Source organism: Typopeltis vanoorti, chromosome 2 (genome assembly GCF_054136105.1).
Source record: "Typopeltis vanoorti isolate ZY-2024b chromosome 2, IOZ_Tvanoo_1.0, whole genome shotgun sequence".
Taxonomy (NCBI): domain Eukaryota; kingdom Metazoa; phylum Arthropoda; class Arachnida; order Uropygi; family Thelyphonidae; genus Typopeltis; species Typopeltis vanoorti.
This window is the reverse complement of record NC_143550.1, coordinates 183,504,875-183,517,697: the sequence shown is the minus strand read 5'-3', so window position 1 is coordinate 183,517,697 and position 12,823 is coordinate 183,504,875. Positions and strand designations below refer to the sequence as shown.

The following is a 12,823-nucleotide window of genomic DNA, read 5'->3' as shown; positions in this document are numbered from 1 at the left end:
TACAATACCAGGGCATGATGAAGCCTCAAAAAAGGCTGAAACCGGTCTGGGCAGTGACCTCCCTCCATAATGTAATAACAGCATACATTTCCTAGGAAATGTGTTTTTACATTATGGAAAATACCTAAGAATAGCAATCTGAACTTCCCCACCTTTGCAACGAGCTGCCCTGGTATTGTACTACGTACTAGGATCACTTGCATTGGCTAACGCTAGTGTCGCCGATACTTTATAGTTTACTATATTCGGCAAGAAACTCTCTGATTCCAATCTTTGAGTTTCTTATTCGGTTTTAAAACTATGTTTTAAAAATATCCCCTTAATTTAAGTAATGTTTTCATTGCCGAAATGAAGCTTATTAGCTCTATACTTAAGTAACTTAACGGTTGCACCTGTTTGGAAAACTCGTTTGCAGAGTACATAAGTTCTTTTCGCTATACACTTTGGTATTAGGTCTAGCTACTCACTGATGAAGCCTCAATAAAGGCTGAAACCGGTCTGGGTAGTGACCTCCCTCCATAATGTAATAACAGCATACATTTCCTAGGAAATGTGTTTTTACATTATGGAAAATACCTAAGAATAGCGATATGAACTTCCCCACCTTTGCTTGCATTGGCTAATGCTAGTGTCGCCGATACTTTATAGTTTACTATATTCGGCAAGAAACTCTCTGATTCCAATCTTTGAGTTTCTTATTCGGTTTTAAAACTATGTGGGATTTAATATCCCCTTAATTTAAGTAATGTTTTCATTGCCGAAATGAAGCTTATTAGCTCTTTATACTTAAGTAATCAAATTTAATTTAGGTAAAGCAAAAACTTATGAATTGAATTTTAAAATACAATAAAACATCATAAATGAAACTTACTTTGTAAGGCTACTTTTAAGGCATGAGATAATAAACATACGGCTTCAGCCAATCTATTATGATAAGTATTATATAGATGATCATCTACAAGAGTGAAGTTATTGTATAAGCAATAATGAAAAGTAATATTGAATTCCATTTTTTAAGAATGCTAATAAAAATCACTGTTGAAAGAAATGTAACATTTTATTTAATATTTTTATTACAATACTAAAAAAATCTGCAAAGCAACTAAAAATTGAAAGTAGTTTCAGTTTTTGATGTGATGATTCTTGCATTTGCTAGCCTGATTAGCATCTTCATTTTTCAAACCAACAGGCAATGGATTCAAATCTCACTGCAGTGCATAAGTTTGAAAAAGTCTTTAGGTGGTATATAATTTTTTATTGCCCAGTGTGAGATCACTGCCCTGCTTAATGGAGGCTTGAAGTAGCAAAAAATAAAGTACCATTATTAATTTCCAGACAAGTTTACTGAATTATCATACCCTTAGCTTCTTCCCTCCACTGCACTAAATTGAAATAGATTTACAACCAGGACTGACATAAAACTTTATATGCCTCCAAAAATATTCCTCAAAAAAGCCAAAACTGTAAATTAATAAAAAAAAATAAAAATAAAGGTAAAAATAAAAAAAGTTAAGTGCCTCAATATCTCAGTCTATACTGATAATGCCTTTTGACTAGAAAAAACCTGGATTCAAAGCATGTCTACAATGCAAGAAAAACCTTTATACAAGATATGCATCTACTACCATAACTATGGTCAGTCAAATCTAGATAACCATGTTTTAGACCTTCCTCTCCCCCTTGCACAGAATTAAATGGGAGAAAAACTGCTGCTCTTCACCACTGCAAATACAAATGACTTCTTTTTTTTTTTTTTGAATCACCAGTAGATTTAAAAACAAACCAAATATAAAGATTTATTTATTTTATATGATGATACAACAACTGTGAGCCCCTTTTATGGGGAGGTATGGCACCATCTCAATCCTCCCTCATTTTATCCGGACTTAGGGCAAGCATCGCTGACGAATCAGGCCTATGGCTGGGTCTTACTATTTCTGACTGTAATCCGTGTGTGTTCATGGGCCAGTTTGCCTGCTCTGGGGGATGAAAAACCCAAGTTTTCGGGTGAAAAAACCACCTACCGCCATATGAAACTGGCTAACTCACCTTTCATCAAAAGAGACCAGATAAAGGTTCCTCACATCACAAACATGAATTGAACCTAGGTCTTTCTGACCAAAGGGCTTCATCTATACTGACTGAGCTATGGAGGCAAAAATATAAAGAAATATTGTAGAATGAAACTTCCCAAGATTTGGAAATCAGTAATTTTTAGACCTCCTGTCCAATAGTCAATGCTAGCTACCAGAACCCATAGAGGGGTGTCCCTGTTACGACTTCTGGTCAAACATCCTGAATTTGTGCTTTTGTGTGTATTCTATATCGTATCCCAGATGATGTCTCTGGGATGTAGACATGGAAATATTAAACCTGTATTTAGTTATTTCATTGTGCTGTTTTCATTCCATTACACCTGAAGATGAGTGCAAGAGATCAATGTCTCTGATTTGTTTTCAAACTTCATGTCTCACATGTATGATTTCTAATGAGTGGGAGGAGAGCAAGATTTCCATTAGACAAGGGTGAACCCAGTGTTAAATCTGGAATGAACACTTAAATCGTCTTTCAGGGTTTCATTTGGAATTTAATTGAGATGCAACATCTTCCTGGAAAAAAAAATGACTTGTAAATAGATAATAGTTGAATCTTTGTACATATAGTAATAATAGTCCTTTCATGTAAATTTTTTGTATAATTTTGTAAATGGTCCTTAAATAACGACAAGAAAATAAGATGTCGGAAAGGCGACTTGCAACAAGAAGGTCGAAGTTTAGCATAAACAATCGTAATCCGATTAATAACATGACCATAGGCGATTGCGATATGAACCGAAGGCACGTGTAAACTAACCTCGCAAAGATGCAATGAGAAGAGAAGGTGCGATGTGCAAAATCAATGACATAATAGGGAGAACAGACGCGGATCCTATAAAAGTTTTAGCAAACCTAGTTCGAAGCTTCTTTTTGGTGGTTATTTTTCAACTTGTTCAGGTTTGGAGTGTTGGCTGTTCGCAGTTTTCTGTGAGTAGTTGCTTCGAAATGACTGGAACGAATAAGTGCCGTTCGGCAGCGACGATGTCGCTAAGTAGCGGGCTTGTCCAAGCATAGCATTTCATGCGACGAGACGAACAGTGAACGCCAAGTTTCGAGAAGTCCCAAACGCACATTTCCGCCTGATGGGTTCCTGAGCATAAGGTTAGAAAGAAGCATGTGTCCGAAGAATAATCGACTGGCCAAGACAAGGAACAAAGAATCGAAGGACAAGGAAGCGATTGGAAGAAAAGGAACAGATTGAGAAGTATCATCTAATTGAATTCTTCAGGACGGTAAAGTAGAGTTTGTGTCTTATTGTATATCTTGAAGCCAGGGTGAGCAATTGTGTATAAAATTTGTAAATTGGACTTGTTAAGGAAGAAGTCAGGACTTTGATACATATATCTCTAACAAGGATCTTTAGTATTAGAAGTGTAAAGTTTCAAGCATTATTGTTAATTTTTGGTCGATGTACTGTATTGAAGTTAATTAAGGAGGAAGTGAGACTAAATCTACTTATTTGTATTAAGTAATTGGGATATGGGCAGGTTGAAATTTTGTTATATATCATCTGATGAGAAATACCCATTGTGAACCTTATTATGTGTGTTAGTTTAGCTTATTTAATTTTGAGGACCTTTCAACTAGTTTAAGTTTTGTTTAACATGTATCGTATTTAGTATGAATAAATTTCTTTGTCTTTTAACCCAAAATACATGTCTGATCATTGAAGTCAATGCACCATCTGCTTTAATTATAGAACCTGTACATAAGAAGCGCGGGAGTTTAAGACAGTTATGACTGCAGTTAAGAGTAAATTAGTAAGGGTTTGAGTAATTCTGATAGTTTTGGAAATCGTGATAATCTGTGAATCATATCTCTGACAAGAAATTCTATCTTGTATAGGAACTAAGATGGTGCAGCTAAACAAATAAATTCTCTTAGTTCTAAAAAGGATTTGATATCAGATTTTCAATCAGGGAGAAATTGGCTCTAGCTTGAGGCATTCTCTTTGTTTGAGAGTTTTGCACACAATTCTAATTCTAGGATAGGCTACGAAAAATCATAGAAGGAGCGAAGCGGATAAGAACTTGATTGGAGTTTTGAAGTAAGATAAAAATTTTGACATTTAGATGGAAATTAAATAAGTTTATTGAGGAAGTGATTGGAGTATTACAATAGAAATATAGAAAAACAATGAAGTTACACCAGTACTTTTCAATGAATTATAGACCAATAATTAACTCTAGTGTGGTCATCAAAGTACAGTCATTCCATTTCAAATGCGATTTATAACCACTAGTACTTATGAAAACTATCCCACTGACATGTTTACTGAATACTTTTGCTCCTACAACATATGGATCAGGGTGTAATTATTGTCTTCTGAGCAAAGACATTTCTTAAATCAAGACATGAGGGTTCAGCATGGAGTGAGATGACAATGCCAATAGATTAATGACAAGATAGTGCTGCTATCTGAAAATTTGGAGGCAGAGGTTGATAATGAAGATGAATTCACAAATGAACATCTTACAGAGCTATAAGCATAGAAAGTTGCAATGTTTACAGTGAAAGAATTGGCAGGGGGAATTTTCCTCTTTAATTTGGCAATTCAGCAGTTGAGGAAAGGGGACTCCAATATGGAGATTTAACAAAGGTAGACAGAATGATGAAAGATGAGCCTACTTACTACAGAGAAATTTATACAATAAAGAAAAGTTTGTAGACCAAATCAGACATAATGTATAAACTTTTAAAGAGTCCCACTCCTGATAAGTCAAGGACTAACTGTATTTGAAGGGCTTGTAAAGAACTATGTTCAAAAGTGAGCTCCTGTACAAAGGGCAGGATGGTTTTGTTAAAGATAAATATCACTTTAGTTATCTGTCCCATGATCTATAATAATGCGATAACAGAAGTGGATAAGACAAAAGTCTGTTTTGCATTCATGTGCAAAACAGACTTGTGACATGGATAGAGAAGTGGCTGACCTGATAGGTATCAAAAGGTGATGTATGAGAGGTGTTAAGTCTGTGCAAAGTAATGCAATTAGTAATATACCAGAGGAATATGAACTTCAATCATGGTTGCTTAACTTATATATTAATGATACTGGAGATGATATAGAAGCAATATGCAATTATCTGCTGATGATGCTAAGTTAGGGCAAGTGCTAAGGGACATATCGGGTGCAGAATTACTATTATTACGGGCAACTCCAGGGAGTCATTAGACTCATCGAGGGAGGCCCCAAATCATATTCATCACAACTATTTGACATTCATACAGTATCTATCATACCTCGCCTTAAACTCATTCACTGTCACAGCATCCACTACAGACTCAGGGAGCGCATTCCACTCATTCACTACTCTAAAAGTAAAGAACCCAGCTCTAACACCTTTACTAACCACACTTTTGCCCAGTTTCCATGGATGTCCCCTAGTCCTCCCACAACCAGCCCTGTTCTCAAAAATATCTTCTGAATTAATTTTATAGAAACCCTTCAGTAATTTGAATGTCTCAATCATATCTCCCCTCCTCTGCCTATCAACCAATTTTTGCAACCCACAAATCCTCAACCTGTTATACGGTTCATTCCACAGACCTCCTATCATCTTGGTCACTCGCCTCTGGATCCTCTCCACCTCCTCCCCATCAAGAAGAAACCTAGGTGACCAAATCTGAGCACAGTAGTCTAGATGGGGTCTTATCAAGGCTCGATACAGAGGAACAATAACCTGCTTGTCTTTGCTTGTCAACGTATTCCTCAGCAACCAAGTGATTTGATGAGCTGTTTTGGTCACTTTTGCAATGTGTCCCCTAAATTTCAATTCCTTATCTACCAACACTCCTAAATCTCGTGCCTCATCAATTTCCTGGAGCAGGGTTCCACCAATGCAGTAAACTGCCGCCAATCTTTTCACCCCAAAGTGCATAAACTTACATTTTGCCACATTAAACTGACATCCATTCTCCTTAGCCCAGACCTCCAATCTATCCAAATCATCCTGCAAAATTTTGACGTCATCTACATTCACTATTGCCCTACCCAACTTCGCATCATCCGCAAACAAATGAACTGTTCCTCTCAGATCATTTCCTATATCATTTATGAACAAATTAAACAGCAGTGGTCCAAGAACAGATCCTTGTGGCACACCACTAGTCACAGGCCGTCTTGTGGACTCCACTCCCGAGTAAACCACTCTCTGATATCTCTCCGTCAACCACCCTCCTATCCATCTCACCAACCCCATGTCCATTCCCATATGCTGCAATTTACTGATTAGAATTCCATGTGGAATCCTGTCAAAGGCCTTGGCAAGGTCCAGCAGAATCACCGTAAACCCATTACCCTTATCCAGTTCAGCCGTCACTGTGTTATAATACGTGAGCAAGTTACTGAGGCATGACCTACCCTTCACAAAACCATGCTGTCCCCGATACAGTATCCCATTTTCTTCTATCCAATCTTGTATTTTCCTCTTGACTATTTTCTCTAAGACCTTGACAATGATTCCTGATATGCTAATCGGTTGGTAATTTACAACAGCAGTCTTGGAACCACCTTTATGCAGTGGAACTATTTTCCCCTCTTTCCACCCGCTCGGGACTAACCCAGACCCGAGACTCAAATTAAACAAAATGGTCAAGGGTACTGACAATTCTTTAGCTGCTTCTCGTACAACACGAGCTCGTATACCATCCAATCCCACAGATGTATTGACATTGAGGTTATGCAATAGACTACTCACCTCCACTTCATTAACCACAATTCCTGTATAATCTACTGGTTTATTCGTTTCTGCAATGTCACCACCTGGATGATATACTTTTGCAAAGTGCTCACTCAGTAACTCAACTATTTCAACTGATTCAGTTACCTCCCTACCATCGGCATTCTTTAAAATCAATCTGCCATGTACATTTTTCCTTTTACTTGCTACATATCTAAAAAACTGTTTAGGATTCTCTTTAGCCTGCATGGCCAATGTTCTTTCGTAATCCTTTTTTGCTTTTCTTACCACACTCGTCACCCTTCTGGCCTGCGCTTTATACCGTTCATGTGCCTTCCGGTCACCCTTCTCCTTAAATTCCCTCCATAGTTGTTTCTTTTTTTGCAACTCAAGCTTAATGGTGTTATTCATCCATTTAACCCCTACTTGATTTATTATTCGGACTCTAGGTATACAGTCAGCCATTGCTTCATGCAAGCACTTCTTAACTACCCCCGTGCACTATTAACTTCTAGTCCTTGCAGTTGTACATGCCATGGCACTGAACCAATCAAACTCCTAAGCTCCACAGTATGACATGAACTGACTGATTTTTGGACAAATGTTAATAAGTGTCAATTTAAAAAAATCATAATTTTTTTATTTTTATTATATTATTATTAGCCTAAGACACCATGGAATCAAAGACTTACCTAGGAGATCCTTTGTCATACACACAGCTCATCATACTGTGCCTTAAACACATTCAAATTCTCTGACCACCCCAAGCTCTCAGGCAATGCATTCCAATTATTCACAATTCTCATTGGAAAAAACCTGCTTCTCACTCCCTTATTCAACCTCCAGGGATGACTTGTTATCTCCCACCATTTTATGAAAAACCAATTCAACAACAACATTAATTCTATAACAACCCCTAACCAATTTGTACATCTCTATCATATCACCCATGTCCTATCCACAAGAATTTGCAAATTGAATCTTCTCAAATTTTCTTCATATTCAACTTTCTGGAGATCAAAAAACTACCTCAGTCAATCAATCTGAACTCTTCCTATTATCTCTTAATCCTTGCGAAAACCTGGTGACCAAATCTGTACATAGCAGTCCATATGTGAATCAAGGCCTTATATAATGGAACCAGAATCTCCTTACTTCTAAAAGTCAGTGTCTTTCACATCATTGCCAGAATGCATTGTGTTGTCCTCATAATTTTGGCAATGTGTCCTCTAAATTTTAGATTATTATCCACCATCAACCGAATATCTTTTATTTCCTCCACCTCCAGCAATATATCCCAGCACCAAGAGTAAATTCTATATCTTTTCTTCTTTTTCAAAATTCTAAAAACTTACATTTCACAATATTGAACTGGCATGTCTACTCCCATGCCCAGTCACTCAGCATATCAAAGTCTTCTCGTAAGTATACAAGATCTGCTCTACTCCTCACAATTTGTCCCAACTTTGCATTGTCTGCAAACAACTGAATATCAACATTCAAGTCTTCCCAAAATATCATTAACAAACACAGTAAAGCAATGGCCCTAAAACAGAACCACTAATACTAGTAGTGACTTTCTTCTGAGATACTGCTCCCCCTCCCCTACACACCCTGCTGATACCTATCCAATAGCCAATCCACAATGCAATGCACTAGTCTAACATCCAACCTCATCTGTTTTAGTTTGGCTATCAAGCCATCAGGTGGTAATCTAGCAAAAACCTTTGCAAAATCTAAGTATACCACTGTGTATCCATCTCCCTCGTCCAATGCAGCTGTCATCTTATTGTACTAAAAACCTAGTACATTACTAAAATTAGATTACAAAAAACCTAGCCTCTCTTTAGCAAATCCATACTGTCCATGAAAGATAATACGAATTATCAACCCAATTCTGAATATGGTTCTCGACAGCCTCTCCATCACTTTAACCACTACACTTTATACATAGGTTGGCCTATAATTTGAGGCTTGAGTTCTGTTACTTCCTTTTAAGAAAGGTACAATCTTGTCTTCCTTTTACTCACTTAGAACTTGACCCAATGTAAGACTCATATTAAACAAATGTGTCAAGGCATATGTCATCTCTCTGGCACATTCCTTGAAAATAAGTGGTGATATATAAAGGCATCATAAAGGTCTTTCATTTACGAGAATGAAAAAACTTTATGAACTGCTCATTCAATATATATCAACTATATCCTCCACAGCAGTTGCTCTTATATCATTTTCCAATCAGTCATCCTTCCATAATCATTCCTTTTTTTTTTTTTTTTTGATGGTATCAGAAAGAACTCTCTGGGATTTTTTTTGGCTTCATTAACTAACTGCTGCTCATACTGCACTTTTGCTATTTTTACCAACTTAGTCACCCTCCTTGTCTGTCTGTTCTTTGTACTCCATATGGAACTGATTATTTACCACTCATCTTATTTTGCCTCCATAATGTCTTCTTTCCCTATACTGCATGCTTAATCTCTTCTTTCATCCATTTCACTACCTACCTTATTTAACCTTCTGACCCTTGGAATGCATTTACACATTGTTTCTAACAGATAGTTCTTGAATATTACCCAAGCTGCATTGATCTTCTTTCCTCTCCTCCTCGACTTCTCATAATTATTATTATTACGAGAGCCCTCCAGGGAGTCAGAGACACACTGAGGGAGGCCACATACTACACACACACACACCAGCTATCATACTTATTCTTGAATCTCACAGAAGAATATTGCTGGCAGCCTCCAAGGTAATCATTTCATGGTCACTCTCAACAACTGGAGGGAGATTTGACATCTCATTTATAATAACATCTTTTAATGAGATGATCAAATCCAACACCTCATGTGCTCTCTGTGGCATACTATCTAAAGTAGCTATCCCTCAAAAACTAAAGAAATTCATTTTCTTTACTTCTTTTTCTTTGCTATCTTATCATCATAATCTATATTGTAATTAAAATCACTTATAGTGATCACCCTTTTCCTATTTGCTTATACATTTCATGGTCACTATCCTCCACATTACCAGTTCTAAAGTCACATCCAACTAAGTATTTCATTCAATTCACCTCTACCTCACACCATACTGCCTCAAAACCTCTGCTACTATTTCTTCCTTACATGGACATAACTCTTTTTCTATCATCAGTAGCACTCTAATTCACTTTTTATCCTTTCTATCTTCATGAAATATATTATAGCCTTCTTTCTCTATTTCAGTCAGAATATAACCCTCATCCAACCATCCCATCATTTTAGCTCTTGAAATGTCTGTGTAGTTAGCCTAGTGGCTATGTGCTTCGCAACCATATGCCTGGGGAAAGTGTCCTAGGTTCAATTCCCATTGACGATGTAAGGAGCTTAAGGATCTTCCACAGCCATAGCCAAATTAGCCAGTCCTGGAAGTGGACAGCAGGGTTTTTCCCTCCAGTTTATCTTGGGGTTTTCATCCAGCAGGCAAGCAAATCGGCACCATGAACACACACGGGTACAGTCAGGAATACTTAAGACAATCCCTCCAGCCATAGGTCTGAATTGTCAGCTATGCCAGTCCCAAGCCCAGATAAAAATAGAGGGGATTGAGGTGGTGCTGTACCTCCCTGTAAAAGGGGCTCACGGCCATTGAATCACCATACGAAATGAATGAATGAGCTCTTGAAAAACTCAAAGTAATCAAGCAGTCATCAATTGCATGTTTTATAATTAAATCTCCATACCATATGATATCCTTCTTTTTATAATCGATTTTACCTACCTTATCTTGATGTGACATCTTTCCTGATCCAATGCTCTTTTGTTTCTCCTTTTGCTGGATACCATCTTGTCATGCCAATGCCTCTTTAATTACTTTCAACTTTTTCTAATTCTATCATCTTCTGTTTAATGATTTGCTTTAGTCTAGATCTTTCCAAAGTAAATTCATAGTTGATGTGAATAGAATCATGCCATTTCAGAATGGCATGATTCTATTCACTGGAGAAAGCCGCCTTGTTAATAATTTCATTAGCATTCCACTCTGTTGCTGCTATATTGCTCTTGCAAAATTTTGATGCTGTTTTATGGTACTTTAACATTATTCCAACGAAATAAGTGGAAATATATCAAACATATCAAAGAGTTGTGTGTGGGAGGGAGTAGCAATGAAGGAGAATTTAAGAAAGCAAGTTTGTTATTTTTTTATTTTTTTTTTAATATAACTCCTACTCACAAAAAAAGGTTATAAACCTAGTTCATTAGAACATGGGGTTGGCTAAAGATTTTGTTAATTCTATTTTTATTAATTTTTATAATTTTCTTGTATTTAATTATTTTTTACCTAATCTCAACACTGGGCAATGAAATTCATCTCTCACCTAAAGGCAATCACAAATATCCATGCCAACAGTGGGATTCGAACCAGCAGCCCATTTAATGAAGAGCAGATATGCTAACTACCTGGCCAACCAGGTGACATCAGTATTTTGAAGATCATGAAGGGATATTCAACTGTTTGAAGATGATACAAAGATGAAGAGAGATATTCCTTTCTTTTGGTGTTGCACGGTGATCAGCATTCATTTTAGAAATTATGGACTTTACAACCATGTTATAAAAAACTCTTTTAATTTCCCGCCATTTTGATCTTCATATCAAAATTGTGATATTGAATTGGAGCATATACAAATATACAGGACGAGCTGAGTTACATTATATACAGTAAGCTAGAGAAACAATGATTAGATCACCGGTTATTCTACTGGCATGATCTCTAGTGAAAAAAAAAAAAAAAAAAAAAATTTAATTATTTAGAAACTACATCGATCTAAATTCTAATTATGATAACATGAATAAACATTCTTTCTTATAGATAGTTTTCTTTCAGTAACAATTATGCCCTGTTTTTTGCATTACAATTGTTATCTTTGATTTAGGATGCTGGATTACCTATAGTCCTGTTTATAATTCCTCTTAGAGAGAAAGGTTCCATGGGTCGAATATGTGCCTTCCATTTGTTTGGGATTTTTAGACCATCATTATTGTTCAGATTGGGGTAGTTGATAATAATCTCACAGGCTTCGTTAAATTTGTGTTGATACCATGTTTTGGTGTGATGTAGACAACTAGTGCTTTTCCAGTCAATTCTATGTAAGGTGTTCAGGGCATGATCAGAAAGGCCCAGCTTCACCATAATTATTATATTTAATGTGTCGTTTATGTTCTTTTTGTCTGATAGGAATTGTGTGTCCTGTTTCCCCTATATATAGTATGTTACAGGTGCAGTAAATACGGTATACTCTAGGGTGGGCCAGCAGAGGGAGTGGGGTCTTCGGATGCGTTGAGTAAGCTTTTTAATTTTGCAGGAGATTTTGAAGGTGGCTTTGAGGTTGTATTTTTGTAGTATTCTGTTTATTTTATCTGATGTCCCTTTAATGTAAGGAATGGTTATAGTTTTATTGTAGTCTGGTTTGTCTGTTTTTTTTTTTTTTGAGGTCTTATAAAGAATTTTGTTAAGTGTTTTGGCTGCAACCATTTTTTTTGAAAAGTATTGCTGATAACTTTAAATTCGTCTTTCAGTGCATGTTCACTGGAGCAGAGCACAATTCCTATCAGACAAAAAGAACATAAACGACACATTAAATATAATGATTATGTGTGAAGCTGGCCTTTCTGATCATGCCCTGAACAGATTACATAGAATTGACTGGAAAATCACTAGTTGTCTACATCACACCAAAACATGGTATGAACACAAATTTAAGGAAGCCTGTGACCACCCCAATCTGAACAATAATGATGGTCTAAAAATCCCAAACATATGGAAGACACATATTCAACCCATGGCACCTTCCTCTCTAAGAGGAACTATAAACAGGACTATAGATAATTCAGGATCCTAAATCAAAAATAATGGGTCCCTAACACCCCCACACCATGACACCAACTCCAGAACCCTGTGTTTACAAGGAAAGCTGGTTGCATTGCTTCATGGGGCTCCTGAAACTCTCTTCCTACCACTGATACAGAACAAGGTGTACTATGACTGGTCTGATCATGACTTTTT

General features: G+C 36.7%; 1 protein-coding gene across 1 annotated transcript in view; it reads right to left on the bottom strand.

The window, feature by feature from the left end:
* The window catches only part of LOC150109717 (uncharacterized), a 490,804-nt gene that overhangs the window by 399,983 nt on the left and 77,998 nt on the right, over positions 1–12,823 (bottom strand). Inside the window, exon 7 of the mRNA XM_090403072.1 lies at positions 872–955. Coding sequence (XP_090259198.1) covers positions 872–955 — 84 coding nt within the window. The remainder of the gene's footprint in view (positions 1–871; positions 956–12,823) is intronic.